Genomic DNA, 18,534 nt, shown 5'->3' on the forward strand with positions numbered 1-18,534 from the left:
CAAATTTTGGAAGGGGGGTTCTGTAATTACAGAGGTTTTAGCAGAAGCATCTGTTTGGCCACTGTAAGAACTGGATCCTGAACTCAATGGGCACATTGGCCTGATCTAGAAGGCTCATTTTATGTTCTTAAAATGATTGTTGTGAACCACCAATCAATTAAAAAATTCTTCAAAAACTCCAAATCGCCAAAAGAGAGGAAATGCTTCAGCAAAAGAGGACTACTTCGAAAGAGAGAGAGAGGTGCAAATTTAGAAGCAATTACTGTATATTCTGGCGTATAAGACTACTTTTTAATCCAGGAAAATCTTCTCAAAAGTTGGGGGGTCATCTTATACGCCGGGTGGAGAATCTGCGGTCAAGTATATCTCAAACTCTATATTTTAACTGGAAAAGTTGGGGGTCGTCTTATACGCCCAGTCATCTTATATGCCAGAAAATACAGTACTGTAATTTAAATAGAAATATATTGCATCATATCAGGGAAGACTCTGAGCAAATGATCTGTGCCTTTGTTTTGTCTCCTGTCCAAGTGTTAACCACTACTGAGCAGCTTCAAAGCTCCTGCCCTCACTTCTTCTGTTTTTACCATTAACCAGCTTTAATTGGACAGCCCTCAAAATAGAGGACCCCTTCAAGTTGAGGTCTGACCTCTGAAAAGTAGGGCACATGGCCATCCCATATGTCTATCAGATCTTGGTCCTCTTCCCATATGTGTGTTGTGTCATGTATACTAGAGATTCCTGAAGAAAACATAAGCAATCCTTTTCTTTTTAAGAAAAATAGAACAGTAGAAGTGGGGGAAGGGAAAAGGGGAGAGGGCATGCTGATAATAATAATAATAATAATAATAATAATAATAATAATAATAATAATAATAATACCCTGCCCATCTGGCTGGGTTTCCCCAGTCACTCTGGGCAACTCCCAACAGAACACTAAAAACAGGATAAAACTGCAAACATTAAAAACTTCCCTAAACAGGGCTGCTGAACAGTATTATGTTCTCCAGCCTCAATTCCCCCACCATCTCAGGTCAGAGGAAGATTCAAAGTGCGAGGAGAAGAAGCAACTTTCCCTCTGCCCTCATAGAGTCCAGATTTTGTGGCTTTACTTAACTCCTCAGACTCAGTCACATAATAGGGGTTGGTGGCTGCAGAACAGCCCTTTTGAGAAATACTGACAGCACCTCAGAGGTAGCAACTTATCTGCAGGTCCAGACTAGCCAGCCTCCACATGGCCTCAGCATGCCACTGAAACAACAGCTCTCCTTAGGCAAGTTTCAGCCAGCATCTGCCACAGCTACCTGTCCAGGGTCCTGAAAGGCCATGCTTTGCCTTGCCTGTTGTAATCCTGCATAGCCTCTTTTGACTTTGCCCTATCGCAGGGGTGGCCAACTCCCAAGAGACTGCGATCTACTTACAGAGTTAAAAACTGGCAGTGATCTACCCACTTTTGGGGGGTTCAGGTCAAAGTTGCTGAGCTTTTTGGGGGAGGAGGAAAGCCCCATTTTGGGGGGGGGGGGAAATTGAGCTATTTTAAGGGGAGCCAAAGTTGTTGAGCTTCTTTGGGGGGAGCCAGTGATGTACCACAGACATCCAGTGATCTACCTGTTGGACGTACCTGCCCTATCAGATGTGACCCTGAAATGCCAGTAAGTGCCTTGCTTCAATCCAGCATCCCCTGGATTGAGCCAAGCTAGGGCACAACAAGCAGACATCTTAAAGAGTTCTCTGTGATGCTGCAGAGAACACAATAGAAAGAAATTTGCTTACCACTTGAGGCATGTTATGGGGTCTCCCCGCTTCAGGGGAGGGGCTTGAATGCCTCCAAGTGCTATTTCTGAGTTTTCAGTGCCCTGCATTATATAGGATCTATGTCTGCACAAGTGCCTGCATACAGATGACAAAGGAGGTGACCCCAGGATTTGACAACCTTGTCTGGTGTGGAAGGAGAAAGAAAAGGAGGTCTCAAAGACAACAAAAAAGTTGGGGGAGGTGGAAGAAGACATTCAATAGAATAAGTTTGTCTCAGGTGAATTCTCTATTCAGTCTGCCTGCTCCCTTTTGTATCTAGGAGATCCTACCTTGGAGGAGCAAGTATTGGCCCTGAGTATCCACAGAAAAAACAGGCTGCCAGGAAGTTGCCACCTTGTAGGAGGGAGGCATGATGAACTGGGAAATATAATCTTCTGTGGTGGTGTCCATCAGAATGGCTGTGCCGTCCCAGAAGAAAATCAGCACCTGGAACAATGGAAGTTCATCACTTATGACAGAAACCCACCTAATGAACGGATAGTGTTTCTATAGCTACTTTCTTGGATGGGATCAGCAGTGGGTCTTGGCATTTTCCCAGGTAGGTTATGATTCACATTCGCAGGCACAGCTGCGCAGAAGATTTTAACAGTGCAACAGGATTTATACAGGATTTTAACAGTGCAACATAACAGGGTCAAAGCCTACCAGTCTGGCTTCGTCCTTCCCTCAAAATCCAGGGGGTGAAAGATGTAGGGCTACGCAGAAGTACAAATCCCATTTCAGTCAAAAATGTATTTACTGATGCTGAGAAAACTCAGTTTCTTAGCCTCAGTTCTCCACACGGAAAGAAAAGTAGTTCAACTCAATAAACTGTAGACAGATGATCACTACTGTTGTTGGACTGGACAGCCCCTGTTAGGGCTACTGACCTTTTGATTTTGTGTGCTTTTAAGTATACAAGCATGGTTTATGTGGATAGTGGGTTGTTGTTTTTTTAAGTCTGACAACTACTCTAGGCCCCAGTTTAGACGTGTTATGGCTGCACACAGTTCTATGGGCTAGCTGTCTATAAAGCATCCATATTCTACCCACAAGAAATTGTAAGTCTTAACTGAAAATTTCATGCCCAGATACCTTAATCTTGGTGTGTTAATCTAACTAAAACAGTATCTCCTCTCGCCCCACCACACCCCACCCGCAATGCTGCTTTCACATTTCTGGTATTCAGAAGATGCAGAAGACATTATGGGAGGTAATCAGAAAACACTCACTGTATCAGGTAAGGAAGAAATGGTTGCTATAGCAGTGATGGTCTGATTGGGAGTCTCAGGCCTATGAAAGAAACCGAAGTTTGTGTTACTCTTTGTGCATTGTAAGGTCCTCGGTTAGTTGCTCATGAGTAAGCAGGCAAAACTACAAGTTTCCTTTAATAGTTTTATTGTGCAAACTATGCACAGTGCAGAGCTAATAAGTTCATGTCTGTATCAAGCGCCGTCAGAATCCAGGAATGGCGCCTTCCAGTTCTGACCCCAACAAAAGAGTTTCGGTATACGGAAACCCCACCTCCCATCCTTTCGTTTCACCCCTCGACGCCTTTGGGGTGCCGGAAGCTGCGTGTCTCCTTCATATCCCCTTGAGCTAGGGGAGTGCAGGGTCTCTCCAGCATCCTCAGAGCCTCTTCCCTCCATACCCTGAAATGCATGCATGCCCCTCCCCGCTGGAAGCCTCGCTGCTTCCTCTGCTGTCAGAGGAGGTGCTGCTGGTCAGGTGGGGCCGGGGCTCTCTGTAGCATCCCGAGAGCCCTTCCACCACCTTGCGCTGCGCCAGGGACAGTTCCCCAACAGGCATCTTGGGGGAAAAGCACATTGGTGAGAGCAGAGAAGTGGATTTGCATAACTATTCTGGGGAAATGGTTTGGTTTTGCTTCAGATTGCAAATGAGGCCAACAGAGTGTTCTACAATGTTCAAAAGTCATTGCCTCCAGCAGACATAGCCTGATGTATTCTTTTATTTTATTTTATTTTCATTTTTAAACAGCACAAGTCTCAGAATTCCACTTTGGTTTCATTTCTCCAAAATCCCCCCCCAAAAAAAAAAACTATGTTGTCAGTCCAGATTCCTGGGTGAAATCCTGAGAATACACCAGGAATTTCCCCTAAATGCTTTAAAACTCTGGGAGTGGAGGTATTCATTTTAATTAATGAGAAACTGGAGTTCCACTTTTCTCATCTGCTCTTACCTACTCATGCCCTGTTTCCCTAACAATACCCCCTTGTATCCCAAATGGCCTTCCCTTGTCCCACTGGGCAGTATTTTCCAGCTGCAACTATGAATTCCAACTCCCAATACTCCTTTGGAATCAGAGTAGTCCCGACCAACTCCAATAAAAAGAGGACTAGAAAATGAAATACCCTCTTCTTCTGGGAAGTACAGGAGTGGAAGACAAGGTATGCAGCTCTTTTTGTCTTTGGAGGGCCTGGGCTACAGAGTCCTCTCAATAGCAGAACATCTCCCACCGTTCAAACCAGGTTCTGGGTCTGTAAACAGCCAGAATCCTGCCTCATCCGTACCCCAGCAGCTTGGTGTCAAATTCTTTGGCTCCCGATGTAATCAGGTGGAGAGACCCATCTGTGCACAACACCAGAAGCTTCACTTTGGTACTCGCAAGAACTTCACTGGAGCCAGGAACTTTCTCGCTGAGTGAGGGTGAACATGGCATGAACTGGATGCTTCGTATAATGTATCCTTCAGGGAGCACAGTCACAGACAACGGGAACCCTAGGAAAGCATAAACATCACAGAAGGAGAACAGGAATGACAGCAGGATCCTCCTGGCCAAGGTAAGACAGATGGTTTCTACTAGACTGGCTGATAGGTGGGTGGGTGTGACCTGACAGCATCCATTCTTCACATCTGAGAGCCACACTTACCCAGTGCTTGGATTCTGTAATTTGCTACATTGGCTGGCCAGCCCACATCTATCACATGCTGTAGCATATTAGAAGATGTGTTTCTTAGTTTACATTTCTTAGTTTACCCACTTGTTTCCAGGCACAATTCAAAGTGCAAGGTTTTATTTATTTAAAGCGTTTTTTATCCTGCTCTTCAGCTAAAAAGGTTCCCAGAGTGGCTGGCCTATAGTTACATGAGATCAGTAAAAACAAGAAGGGTTCCCACCTACAGTATAATAATCTAAAATACACGAAATGAAAGGGGAAAGAAAACTAGCAAAGCCACGTGCCAATTCTTAAAGTTACACGGTAGTTATTATGGTGGCTAGCTGGAATGGAAATAGTTCAGGGAGAAGAGAAATCGAACAGAGCTGGTCTCCTGTCCGAGCTGATGGAATAGCCCTGTTTTTCCCCTCACTCTGCTGAAGCCTGACCTAAAAATCCTTAAACAACCTGGGGCCAGAGTACTTGGAGGTTCATGCCTGTTCCCACATGGATCGGCCCAATCATTAAGATCTTTGGAGACCCTGCGGTGCCTCATTTCTAGAACTCCCCTTTTTTTAATTCACCAAGTGCCTTTGCTTATGGTTGGTGAGGGAATAGCCCCATGGCAATCTCATGAAAGCTGGCAAGGAGAAAGCTCACCAATAGATTTTTCCCAAACAGTAATGGTTCCATCTTCGCAAGCAAAAGCCAGGTAAGAGGAGCAAGGTGTGATGGCCGAATACATGAGTGGAGAGGCACAGGGCCAAACCATGTCTGGTTTTGGATCAGAATCTAAAAAGGAATGAAAGAGCTTATGAATGATGGGGCCTCTAGGAAGGAAAGGGACAGTGCCTTTTGCTTAGTGCTACCCTTCGTTTATACACTCCCCCGCCCCCCCAGAGCACCGGAGTGACAAGCATGCTGAATCCAGCCTCATATTGGAAAGTGAGCGAGGTCCCAGCTAAGGAGGACTGGCAACTTAAGTTGACAAAATATGCAGAACTTGCAGATTGAACATATAGAATAAGAGAACAAGAAGAACGTACATTTAAAGAAGACTGGAAAACATTTATTGAATACAGGTGAAACTCGAAAAATTAGAATATCGTGGAAAAGTCCATTTATGTAAGCAATTGTATTCATTAGTTACTGGAGTTTAATATATGAGATAGACTCATGACATGCAAAGCGAGATTTGTCAAGCCTTTGCTTGTTATAATTGTGATGATTATGGTGCACAGCTGATAAAAACCCCGAAGCTAAAATTGTTAATTTGGGGTTCTCATCAGCTGTACGCCATAATCATCACAATTATAACAAATTAAGGCTTGACATATCTTGATCTGCATGTCATGAGTCTATCTCATATATTAGTTTCACCTTTTAAGTTGAATTACTGAAAGAAACGAACCTTTCCACAATATTCTAATTATTCGAGTTTCACCTGTATATGGAAAATAACTGTATACAGCTAAAAACGCTGACAGCATTAAGATAAATTCAACAGAGTAAATAATTTTTGATGGATGTAAAATGGAAAACTCATTTGAACGGTTATAGTAAAATATGCAGGGATGTATGATATGCAAGAGAAATGATATGATATGGAAAGAGAAGAAGGGAAGCCATTGGATATTTTAAAGTTTGTAAAATGTTTATTTGGAAATGTAAAATTAAAAATTTAATAAAAATTATTATAAATAAAAGAATCCAGCCGCCTATGAGTTGCTATTTGGCCCTACATCCTTTTTTTCACACCAAGGGGGTACCCTGCCCATCTGACTGGGTTGCCCCAGCTGCTCCAGGTGGCTTCCAAAAGAATATACAAAACACAACAGCACACCACACATTAAAAGCTTCGCGATACAAGACTGCCTTCAGATGTCCACGGGAGGGTGTTCCACAGGGCAGGCGCCACCACTGAGAAGGCCCTCTGCCTGGTTCCCTGTAACCTCCCTTCTCGCAATGAGGGAACCACCAGAAGGCTCTCAGAGCTGGACTTCAGTGTCCAGGCTGAATTATGGGGCGGGGGGGGGGGGTGAGAGGTTCCTTCAAGTATACAGGGCTGAACAGCTGTTGTGGACCCTCTTACATCATGCCAAGGGTCAGAACTACATTGCCAGACAGATTAGGCCCATGCAAAAAATGGCATCTCTGAACAGCAATATTGTATCATGGGAACACTAGACATTTCAGTGAAGAAAGCAACAAAGGGGTGGCAGCCCAGAAGTGGCAGGAGCAGGAAGCTCAGCTTAAAAATGCCACAGCTCCGTTGCAGATATGACCAGAAGAGTCTTTCTGGGATGGATCATGAGGAGGTTTGACAATGCACATAAAATTGCAGCTGTTACTTGCAAGAGTATATCTGCCCACACGGCATTACCAATTTTCTCCTTTGATGGGCGACTGAGAAGGTAGAAGCAGAGGTTGTGGCTCCTGCTCCAGTGAATGCTGAGAGCAATGGGCATATCTGGGGAATGGGAGAAAGAGAAGGCAATCAAAAAAGGGCCAACAGGGGAAACAGGTGCTTCAGAACCCCAGCACTGCTCCCCTCTCCCCAATTCTGAGAGCAAAATGAGAAAGCGAAAACAGGGGCCATGCAAAATTCAAATCCCAGATACAAAGTTCCAGATTCCCCACCTAGTTTTGTTCAGGCTTGCCTCTCTAATTCTGCAGAAGGAACTTCCGCAGTACAATTACATGCCCTACCAGGAACTGGAGATTACCTGGCTCGGCTCTGAATTCGGTTCCAACAGGCAAAGTGCGGCCAGGCAAGTGAAAATGGAACATAGCATTGCTGAAATGGCAGCCGGGGGGGGGGGGAGAGCGAGAGAGAGAATAAATCATTTAAAAACATATAGGATATATATAAAGGTTTAAGAAAAAAAGATAGTCAGTGACACTGGAATAAGTAATGCTTGTGCTAAAACCACCACAAAAAAGCAACAAGAAAAATTGCAATGTGACTTCCTGTTCAAGTATACATTATACTAGGGGCTGCCACCCCTGCTCATTCCACATGTCTGTCCACCTACCTGTCAACCCCCACACCTGGCCAACTCCTTCTGCCTAATAATAATAATAATTTATTATGTATACCCCGCCCATCTGGCTGGGTTTCCCCAGCCACTCTGGGCGGCTTCCAACAAAATATTAAAAATACAATAAAACATCAAACGTTAAAAACTTCCCTAAACAGGGCTGCCTTCAGGTGTCTTCTAAAAGTCATAGTTGTTTATTTCCTTGACATCTGGTGGGAGGGTGGGAATTACTACCAAGAAGGCCCTGCCTGGTTCCCTGTAACCTCACTTCTCGCAGTGAGGGAACCGCCAGAAGGCCCTTGGAGCAGGACCTCAGGGTCTGGGTTGGACGATGGGGATGGAGACGCTCCTTTAGCTATACTGGGCCGAGGCTGTTTAGGGCTTTAAAGGTCAACACCAACTCTTTAAATTGTGCTTGGAAATGTACTGGGAGCCAGTGTAGGTCTTTCAAGACCGGTGTTATGTGGTCTCGGTGGCCACTTCCAGTCACCAGTCTAGATGCCTTTGCATCTGACCAAACCCCATTCTTTTTACACCTTGCCCACTCCATCACCTATCCCCCTCACAGCTCAGCCCACTTCTCCCCACACATTTCAAAGAAGGGGGAGGCACTTCAGAGAGCAGTTTTCTGAAGCGTCTCCCTCCCTACATTAAACTTTGCTGCAGCTGCATTTAACGGAAGGGGAAGGCACTTCACAGACTGGTTTGCAATACTGCTCTGTGAATCATCTCCCCCCGCCCCTCCATTATATGGCTCACCTGGGCTGTCAGCTGCCTGCACTTCTCACTCACCTGCAAGCTGTCCCGCTGGAGCTGGTGTGGCCACCTATCAGCGGCCACATGAACTGCAGCGTGATGACAGCCTTACATTCCTATGTATATAGAAAGAAATCAAGCCACCGATTAATAAATTGTCCCATGAACCCAGGGTGGGCTAGAGGTGAATCTTTCCAGCTTTACTACTTCAGCAGAAATGAACTCTGGGGGTCTTGCTGCTCCCAGGAACATGACAAGGATGAAAGATGGAAATAAAAGTTAGATGTAATATAACCACCTACTCACCTGGGTTTCTCCTCCTTGATCTCTAGCTCATCTTCTGTCTCCAGATACTGTTGGAAAGTGCTATTAAATATCGCCTCCTGCCGCTCCCATTGGCTTTCCTTGAGCATATGGTTGTATCCCAAGCCAGTCACACTGCCATCATCACTCTTCATTAAGGCTTCATAAGGATGCTTAAATGTGCTTGCTGAATTTAAATGTATACAAGACAGTGTTAGAATCGGTCATGGGGTCCTTGCCATGAAGAATCCTTGTCTGATACGCAGCAGGATCCAGTCACAAAGGGCTACATCATGTCCTACTAGCGTAGACAGGAAACCTGTTGCAAATCTGCACATTGTATTCCCACTGGGCATCTTTTAGAGAGAGAATCCTCCCCTCTTAATGCCCTTTAATCAGGGAAGGAGAAACAGTAGGCACCAATTGAAAACATTCTATTTTCTTTCGGTACACTAAATGCTGTTCAGTATAGAAGACACGGTTCTGTAGGGATTGCAAAATCAGACCAACTCTGGGCTCTGATGGCCTCTGCTGGTCAATGCTGTTAGTGCTCTCCATTTCTGACAAAGGAAACACTCCCTGTTAATGGTGGAAGAGGTGCTTGAGAAAGTTGGAGGAAGTGCATGAAAAGTCTTAATATTTAAGGTATGTTGCCGCCTCCTGCAGGCTAAGGAGGTGCAATGAACATGCCTAGCCGAACGACACACACACCCTGAGTTTGTATTTCATTCCAACTCCCCTTGCTATTTTATTTTTTTAGATTGTGTGCCTGGAGGCAGGGGCTTTCTTTTAAAAAATAAATAAAGCTGTACCGCTCCAGACATGCATTACTTATCCTTTGTGTAAAGAAGGTGGACAGAGAGATCTTTTTCTCCCTCTCTCACCATACTAGAACCTGCAATCAGTCCATGAAACTGAACAGTAGCACATTCAGAATGCACAAAATGAAGTATTTCTTCAGTGTGCAAAGTTAAGACAATGAAATTTTAATGACGGTCTACAGAAATGGCTTTAGAAGGGGGTTGGACAAATACATGGAGGACATCAGTGGCAACTAGTCACAATGGCAAAATTCAAATCCCAGGACCATAGACAGCATGCCATTGAATACCAATTGCTGGGGAACCACAGCAGGAGAGGGTTGTTCTATTTATGTACATTTTAGTTGGTCCTAATACATGCATTTACCACACTATTTTTACATTTTGTATTTTTATTGTTGCACTGTTTCAACAAAACACAGAAACAGAAAAGACAGGCAAACAGAAGAGGGTAAGAAGAGTTCATACGTGCAAATGGTTTGGGTGATCTGATCTTCAGCAACAGAACAGGGGGAAGCAGCCTCGATTCAAGTCTGCTTAGAAGCACTTGAGGATCCTGTAATGAAGCAGAGAGGCAATTCTAAACAATTCCACTTCCAGAGTCCACTTTCCATATCACCCCATAAACTGAGATTTTCCGAAGCCAAGCAATTTCTGGTTATCCTCTTTGGAATGTTAACCAATCAGTTGATACGAAGACTGGGGGACCTCCTCTATCCTACAATAAAAGTGGGTGGACTCCAAAAATAATGCATGTGTCTCATAGCATCTCTCCAGATCCAAGACACAGGACAATGCATGGTATAAGCGTTGCACTCATCTAAAGCAAAACTAGGGGTCAGAAATTAAGGCTGCAGAGTCCAATCCAGCCCTGGAATGGCTGCTGGCTGCTTCCGCCGCATCCCCCCCCCCCCGCACGAGATGTCAACCAAGACGCAATAATGGTGTAAAGGAGTGGCATTTAGGAATATGATCCTCAAGTTTGTTGCAATTCTGCCTGTCTCAGAGCAGATAAATGGTTAATTCTTTCATAAGAGGCTTCCTTTACAGATAAGCTGCAGTGGGAATTGGCCGACTTCCATCTTGTGTGGTCTACTTTTTTTGTTTACTAGCATTTCCGCTGTAAGATCGTCAGTGGTTGCTCATGAGTAATCAGCCAGAAGCCAAACTTCTAACAACTAAGTTCTTTATTGTGCAAATATTTACAGTGGAGCTAAAGTAAAAACATCCATCTCATCCCTCAGCAGAGTCCGGGAATGACCGTTTCCGGTTCTTGGTCCAGCACAGGAAGCACGGGATTCTGAGCCCCCGCCTCCCCCTTCCATGTCCTTCCTCCCTTCGAGATCAGAGCGCGGGAAAAGGTCCCTGTTCCCCGCTTCCTGCTTGGTGTTGAGGCTCTGTGATCCTGACACAGCCCCTGCCCCAACTCCCTGCTTCCATCTCCCCCTCCCCACTGGAGGAGTGGTCTCCTCCTCCAGAGGAGGAGGATGACGAACTGCGGAGAGGGGGAGGTGGTTCCCTGTACCACAACGGATCTGGGAATGCTACCTCTTGGGGTGAGGGGGGTTTCCTGACATCCGTGATCCAGTGATGTGTGTTGTGTTTTTCAAACAAGATGGCATGTTCAGAATCTCTCAATAGTTACAGCCTAACTCATCTGTGTTAAGGGACCCTGGGCACATTAACCAACACCCTTCACTTCAATAACAGTTATATCACCTTAACAGTCATGGTTTCCTCCAAATAATGCTAGGAACTGTAAAAAAGGTAAAGGTAAAGGACTCCCAGACAGTTAAGTCCAGTCAAAGGCGACTATGGGGTTGCGGCACTCATCTCGCTTTCAGGCCAAGGGAACTGGCATTTGTCCACAGACAGCTTTCCAGGTCATGTGGCCAGCAACATTCTGGCACAACGGGACACTGTGATGGAAACCAGAGCGCACAGAAATCTCATTTACTTTCCTGCTGCAGCACTACCTATTTATCTACTTGCACTGGCATGCTTTTGAACTGCTAGTTTGGCAGGAGCTGGGACAGAGCAGTGGGAGCTCACCCCGTCGCGGGGATTTGAACCGCCAACCTTCAGATCGGCGAGCCCAAGAGGCTCAGTGGTTTAGACCACTGTTGGGCTACTTACCACCTCTTCAGCAACCAGTCCTTGGATTTCCGGAGACTTCTTCTACAGAAGCAGAAAAGGCAGCAATTATTATATACAAACTGGAGTCCCTCTAACATACAATGTGATCCAGGATACCCCAATTTCACCTAGGACCACTGCAGCTCCCTCAGCTCAACAAAGCTTTAAGACATGCTCATTCCTGCTCCCAGTGAAAGAAAAGGAAAACATGAATGAGTTTGTTCATTCATTCATTCTAATGAGAAGTGAAAGGTCATGGAGGGGAGGGGCGCAAAAAACTTTTGAAGGGCTAGATATGATCCATAGGAATTACATTTTTCTTATCCACCTCTACCGCAGCCTTCTCTGGCAGGTTTGCCTGGTTAACTTTCATGTCCTTGGTGTTTGCTGGAACTGTAAGTGCTACATTCTGGGCATTTTCTGCCTCTTTCAGCCAAGAATCCTTAGGCAATCGGTAGATCTCCAGCCAAGCCTCCGAGGTGCCTGCTGTGAGGAATAAGAAGAAAACAGATGAAGCAATGGGGAAGGAGAAGAAAGGTCTCTTAGTCAAGCAATCTCTCTAGTTTTGCTCCCTAAAAGGCAAATTCCTGCTTACTCTTGGCCACTTAGTATGTCAGGAGATACGGAAATATTGGCTAGTAAGTTGATTTTAAAAGCATATGAGAATGGGGAGGGGAGTCTTACCAAAACACACACACACAAAGTCACACACATTCAAAGTATCCATTACTCAATATCTGAAAGCATCCTATTTAGAAATCTCAAACCCTATTGAGAAAGTTTCAATGTCAGTGTCACAGCCTGGATTGTGTCACAAAAACTGTGCAACTAAGTCATGCAATTTGCTGGTGCAGTTACTTGCCAAAATTCTGGTCCTTTACCATCCAGACTGATTTATTATTTTTGTGATAAAGTTAATACATGTACAGTAAATACGTTCTACAAAAAAAACCAACAGTGTAAAAAAAACCAACTATGCTGAGGATCAGAAACTCCTACGGTTTGATAAGGCGTGTTTTCTAAAGCTCTTTAAGGATGCTTCTTCTAATAGTTTTATATTAGCAGTATACTGAGTATATTCTCGGTAAAAGCCAAAAGGAAATGGGATCGACCTCTGTAGGGAACAGAAGCAACTTCCTCACCATATGCTTGACTGACTTACAGTGCAATCTCATACATGTCTACTCAGAAGTAAGCCCCACTGAGTTTAACGGCACTTACTTCCAGTAAGTGGATACAGGATTGCAGCCTTAAGGAATGAACAGGAAAGGCCCGTTGTGTCCATATACCAGAGGTAGGGCCTTATTGGTGGTGACCCCATATCTCTGGAATGTCATTTCTACAGAATTCTATGAAGGCCCTTTCTCTAACTGGTCTTCAGACAGACCTACCAGCTGCCAGTGTGGTGGGACGGAACCACCCCACAAACAGCAGCATTGTTGCAGCTTACCTTGAAGGGGCTGAGGCAGGGCAGAATTGAATTCAAACATGTGCAGATGTACCAGTGAGAGCCCCAGATTGCTAAGAAACTTAGTATTAAAAAATAATAATAATAAAGCCCTTTCACATTGATTTTATGCATATATGTTTTAATTCAGCAGCAGGGAACCTGTGGCCACCCATATGTTGCTGGACTTCAACTTTCATTAGCTCCAACCAGTGTGGCCAATAGTTAGGGATGAAAAGCAGATAGATAGATAGATAGATAGATAGATAGATAGATAGATAGTTTATTCGGCATTTGCACCCATCATACAATACAATCATACAATACAAAACAAGCAGTCAATAAAAAATCAGATAAAATCAAATAAAACGACGACCCAATACAGGCCGCGGATATAACACAACTCACAGGGACCAATATTATCACTTCGATAAAACATATCTAAAAAAGAATTAAGGTTAAAATTTAGGCACCCAAAACTAAAACCAATGTCTAATTCTATTTTTGAAAAATATATCTAATTATCAGTAATTGACTGACATCCCACTTTGTCTCTTGTGCGAGATGACAGCTGTTAGGAATCTAGCAACATGTAGAGTTATATAAGGGTCCACATCTTGGAGAACCCAAGCAAGATGTAGGTCAACTGGCTTATCAGCAATGGACTGAATTATCGGATTTAATATACTGGCATGTATCGATCTGTACATAGGGCAATTGAACATTACATGCTGTAGAGATTCAGTAGATTTATTTTCACAGGCACACCTAGGAGAAACTTGGCTCTTAGTAAATCTATGACTCAGCACGTTCGATGGAAAAACATTAAACCTAGCTCTAATGAAGGCATAACGATGTGAAGCAACCGTGAGTGATGTTAAATAAGACGGAACTCTGTAGATAGGGGTAATGCCGATATTTAACGGCGAACAAACTCCCCCACCAGTTAAGAGATTTTGATATAGCTCCACATCATCCAGACTTTGATTTATACACCTTTTTGCTGCAGTAAGATCCAATTTGAGTAATTCGGGAGGTGAGATCTCATAGGTCAGCAATTTGGCATGGATTTTTCCAGCCCACAGATTTGTGAAATCATCCTGCCACATGCACTGAATAAGATAGTGGTTCGGGAGTTTATGCCAAAGGGTTAGCCAGTAAATCAAAGCTCGCCTCCACAAAACTGACTCCACTGAGGGGATCTTCATTTGTAGGCGAATGGCTGCATTACTTACGCATGATGGTAATTTTAAGCATTGACATAAGAATTGGCTTTGAAGCGACTCTAAAGGTGCGAGATTTGCAAAAGCGGCCCATAATGGGGCAGCGTAGGCCATTGTGGCCGTCACTTCAATGCTGTACACTTTCAAAGCCGCAGGGATGTATAAGGCCCCCTCAGAAAAGAAAAAACGGAGGAGAGCGTGAGTGAGGGCTTTTGTCTTATTGTATAAGTATTCAACTTGTGATTTCAACCCCATATTATACTGAAAATAAATTCCTAAATACTTGAATTTATACACTTGTTCAATTTTTCTACCCTCCAGTTTCCACGAATAGAGTTTCCGACTCCTTGAAAATATCAATACTTTGGACTTGGAGTGGTTAATAGACAAGTGGTTTGTATGGCAGTAGGTCACAAGAATCTTAAGTGCCCTCCTTAAACCCACCCTAGAGTAGGAGAGTAACACCGCATCATCTGCATAGAGAAGTAGTGGGCAACGATAATGTGCTATGCGCGGAGCGCGAATGAATTTGTGTGAGTCGGCTAGAGGCTTCCTCATGTCACTGATAAATAAGTTAAAAAGAAATGGCGCTAAAATGCAACCCTGGCGTACTCCCCTATTTATTGGCACAAGGTTAGTTAGATCGCCAGCAGGTGTTAGTCTCACCCTGGCCACGGACCCATCATGAAGTTGGGAAATAAGCCACAAAAGTCTTCTGTCAATTCCCCAACGGGCAAGTTTATCCCATAGTATTTTTCTCGGGATACTGTCGAACGCCGCCTTCAGATCTATGAAAGCAGCGCATAGCTGGCCCCGTTGGGGTGTTGAATATTTCCGGGCTAAGTGATGTAGAACAATTGCCTGATCTGTTGTGGATCGGTTTAATCTAAAACCGGCTTGTTCGTGGCCAATCAAATTAGCCTCGTCAGACCACTTCGTCAACCTTACCAACAGAAAACGGGCGTATATTTTCCCGATGATCAATAACAGGCTAATGTTCCTGTAGTTCCCTGGGTCACCGGGGGGGGCCTTTTTTATAGATAGGAATTATAATGGTCTCCTTCCATATTGCTGGTATCGAGCCAGTGGCATTAATTGCGTCGAAAGTTTTAGCCAATATCCCTGCCCACCATACAGAATGAAGCTTTATAGCCTCAGCCGGAATCAGATCCGGCCCAGGGGCCTTACCAATTTTCAGCTGCGCTATCAGTTCAAGAATTTCGGTGGGGTTGGTATTTGGCCAAACAGGAAGGGAACTAAGATGAAAAGCATTGTAGTGCAAGAACATCTGAAGGCCACCGGTCCCTTGCCCATATTTTAATTGATGAGGCTTTTTATTGAGATGTATTGTGAGTATAATGCCTATTTCTGTAAGCTATCTTCTGAGGACTTGGTCCTTTTTTATTTATTTTTTTAAAAGGCTATAAATATGTATTTGAAAAGTTACTTGTCTGCGGAGGGTGTTCTGGATTTTTTATTTGGAAGATTAGACCGAGTGGGTGCAGTATCACAAAACGAACTACCCAAAAAGAGAGATTCCAAAGGGAAACCTGAAGGACTTGCTGTAGCAAATATTAAAAAGTGCCACACTCCAGCCTGCAGGTTGCAACATGTCTGACTAAATCTGACAAATGTTGTGACTTGCCTTGTAGCAGAAAACCTGCATAATCAGCCCCGCGAGAGAGTTCCAGTGCCACACATGTATTTCGCTTGCTAATATCTTCCTGCCAAAAGAGAGAGAAGAAAATGGTAAATATACAGTATATTCTGAAATTAGAGCGGGTTGGGCTTGTGGATGCAGGAATGGCAAGTCGGGAAACCTGATCTGGCAGGTGTGTTGCAAAAGCTCTTTTGTCATTAACATGTCTGAATCTGAGCACACCACTTATCATGAGAGGACTCTGATGAGGAAACCTTGATGTTCTGCCGGGAAAATGCACAATAGGACATACGCGGCCTTATCACATTCATCATTGCCTCCAGAGTTCAATAGAAGCAACTCATTTTAACAGTTGGACTTGGCTGCAGATAAATACTGCACAGCGGGGAAAGCTGTGCCTATTGATCTTCCGCCTGCTGCTGGACGTTTGTTGAAAGCAGAGGACCTTATTCGGGAAGAAAGCTGGCATCAACAGGAAGGTGGACCATCAAAACACACAGCCCACAAGTGACAGGTAATGTGGAGTACAGGCTGGCTGCAAGAGGCTTAGAAGGAGAAGTATAGTCAGGGCTAGCACATCCAGTTTTGCTGCTTGAAGCAAAATGAGAAGTTGCACTCCACCCTCTCTGCTGCTAGTGGAGAAGCTAGCCAGCGCTGATTTCCAGTGAGATCTCACCAAAATCTGGCGAGATCACTCACACTCTGCGAGATCTCTCAAAATTTCAGCAAAAAACTTGCCAGAAGTTGGCAGCAGAGGCAATGGGGTGGGCAGGGTGCCCATGGGGGCCCTGCCTTGAGGGGTTCTGCTGCCCGAAGTGGCTGCTTCATCTTGCCTTGTAGGTGGGCCAGCTCTGAGTATACCAGATATGTAAAACCTTGAAGCAGCACCAGTCGGGACTTTTAACATGCATGCATAAAGTCAACAATAACTGCTGGCATAGTCCAACCAAAATTAAGTCCCATTAATATTTACGGGAGAGGGTATGCTAATGGTTCAATTTTATACACACATACAGTACTAAGTAGCAAGCCCTCCTGTCAGACCTACTTTGGGGTAAAGATGCATAGGATTGGATCATGCATCTCTTCCATTGGCATCTGTGAGAATTCTTATGGTTTAAGTTTGGCCGGTGTTGGTCATTCACATTTAACCTCATTTTACATTCAGACCGAGCCAAAGCATGTTTACTCAGATGGCCTACTGAGTGAAATGGAACTTGTTTCCAAGTAAGCATGCAGAAAGTTGGGGCACTGTTTTAGAAATAAACACCACTGAAAGCATAGGTCTTAATTCCAAGTAAAGCATGATCGTTATCAAGCTGTATATCAAATGCTGTGGGGGGACAGGTGTGTGTGTGTGTGTGTGTGTGAGAGAGAGAGAGAGAGAGAGAGAGAGAGAGAGAGAGAGAATAATTATACATATGAATGGATGGAAGTGCCTTTCTACTAACAATTGCACCAATATGGGTACCGCACAATGGATTTGGATAACTGGGTTTTCAAAAAGCTGAGATTCAGATAATCAGCAACTATAAGAGATACCGTAGATATATAGTGGGGACTTACCACTTCATTTATGGTTTTTATAGCCAGCAGATTCTCCTTGAAAAAGTAAAAAAGACGAGCAATACCTGGAACACAACAGCAGAAGAAATTGCACTAGGATACCTTTTCTTTCAAGTTCATTAGCATATCAGGTTTCCTCTTTTCCATTATCCATTAAATGACAAGTCTTATAAATGATCAGTTTTCCCTTCGGAGAGTTCTGAAAGGTGCAAATACTAATTCCTACTCATCCATGAAGCTCTCTAGTGACCTTGGGCCAGCTACTATCTCGTAGCCTAACCTACCGCATTTTTTGCTCCATAGGACGCTCCGGACCATAGGGCACACCTCATTTTTAGAGGAGGAAACAAGAAAAAAAAATTTTTTTCTGGTTTTCCTCTAAAACCCTTTTTTTTTTAGAATCAGCTCAAAGTTTTGCAGCTTTTTTTGCAAAGGGAAAAGCCCTGCTTTTTTGAGGATCAGTTCAGATTTGTGCAGCTTTTGCAAAGGGGGAAAAGCATTGCTTTTTTGCAAAGGGAAAAGCCCTGCTTTTTTGAGGATCAGTTCAGATTTGTGCAGCTTTTGCAAAGGGGGAAAAGCATTGCTTTTTTGCAAAGGGAAAAGCCCTGCTTTTTTGAGGATCACTTCAGATTTTTGAGGATCAGCTCAGATTTGTGCAGCTTTTGCAAAGGGGGAAAAGCATTGCTTACAAACCAGTAAGCACCAGTACAAAGCAGTAAGCACCAGCAGGTAATAGGAAGCACGAGGAAAGCGAACCAGTACAGACCAGTAAGCACCAGTAGAAACCAGTACGTACCAGCAAGTAATAGGAAGCACGAGGAAAGCGAACCAGTACAAACCAGTAAGCACCAGTACAAACCAGTACAGACCAGTAAGCACCAGCAGGTAAT

The 18,534-nt window shown here is 44.1% G+C and overlaps 1 protein-coding gene across 1 annotated transcript in view; it reads right to left on the minus strand.

Moving 5' to 3' along the window:
- Nucleotides 1-18,534, minus strand: part of WDR93 (WD repeat domain 93) — a 34,133-nt gene that overhangs the window by 12,436 nt on the left and 3,163 nt on the right. Inside the window, exons 3-14 of the mRNA XM_033167767.1 lie at nucleotides 17,645-17,709; nucleotides 16,064-16,142; nucleotides 12,062-12,234; nucleotides 11,749-11,790; nucleotides 10,081-10,168; nucleotides 8,795-8,978; nucleotides 7,418-7,488; nucleotides 7,075-7,161; nucleotides 5,352-5,483; nucleotides 4,326-4,533; nucleotides 3,027-3,087; nucleotides 2,085-2,241 (exon numbers count right to left, since the gene is read on the minus strand). Coding sequence (XP_033023658.1) covers nucleotides 2,085-2,241; nucleotides 3,027-3,087; nucleotides 4,326-4,533; nucleotides 5,352-5,483; nucleotides 7,075-7,161; nucleotides 7,418-7,488; nucleotides 8,795-8,978; nucleotides 10,081-10,168; nucleotides 11,749-11,790; nucleotides 12,062-12,234; nucleotides 16,064-16,142; nucleotides 17,645-17,709 — 1,347 coding nt within the window. The remainder of the gene's footprint in view (nucleotides 1-2,084; nucleotides 2,242-3,026; nucleotides 3,088-4,325; nucleotides 4,534-5,351; nucleotides 5,484-7,074; nucleotides 7,162-7,417; nucleotides 7,489-8,794; nucleotides 8,979-10,080; nucleotides 10,169-11,748; nucleotides 11,791-12,061; nucleotides 12,235-16,063; nucleotides 16,143-17,644; nucleotides 17,710-18,534) is intronic.

Source organism: Lacerta agilis, chromosome 13 (assembly GCF_009819535.1).
Source record: "Lacerta agilis isolate rLacAgi1 chromosome 13, rLacAgi1.pri, whole genome shotgun sequence".
Lineage (NCBI taxonomy): Eukaryota > Metazoa > Chordata > Lepidosauria > Squamata > Lacertidae > Lacerta > Lacerta agilis.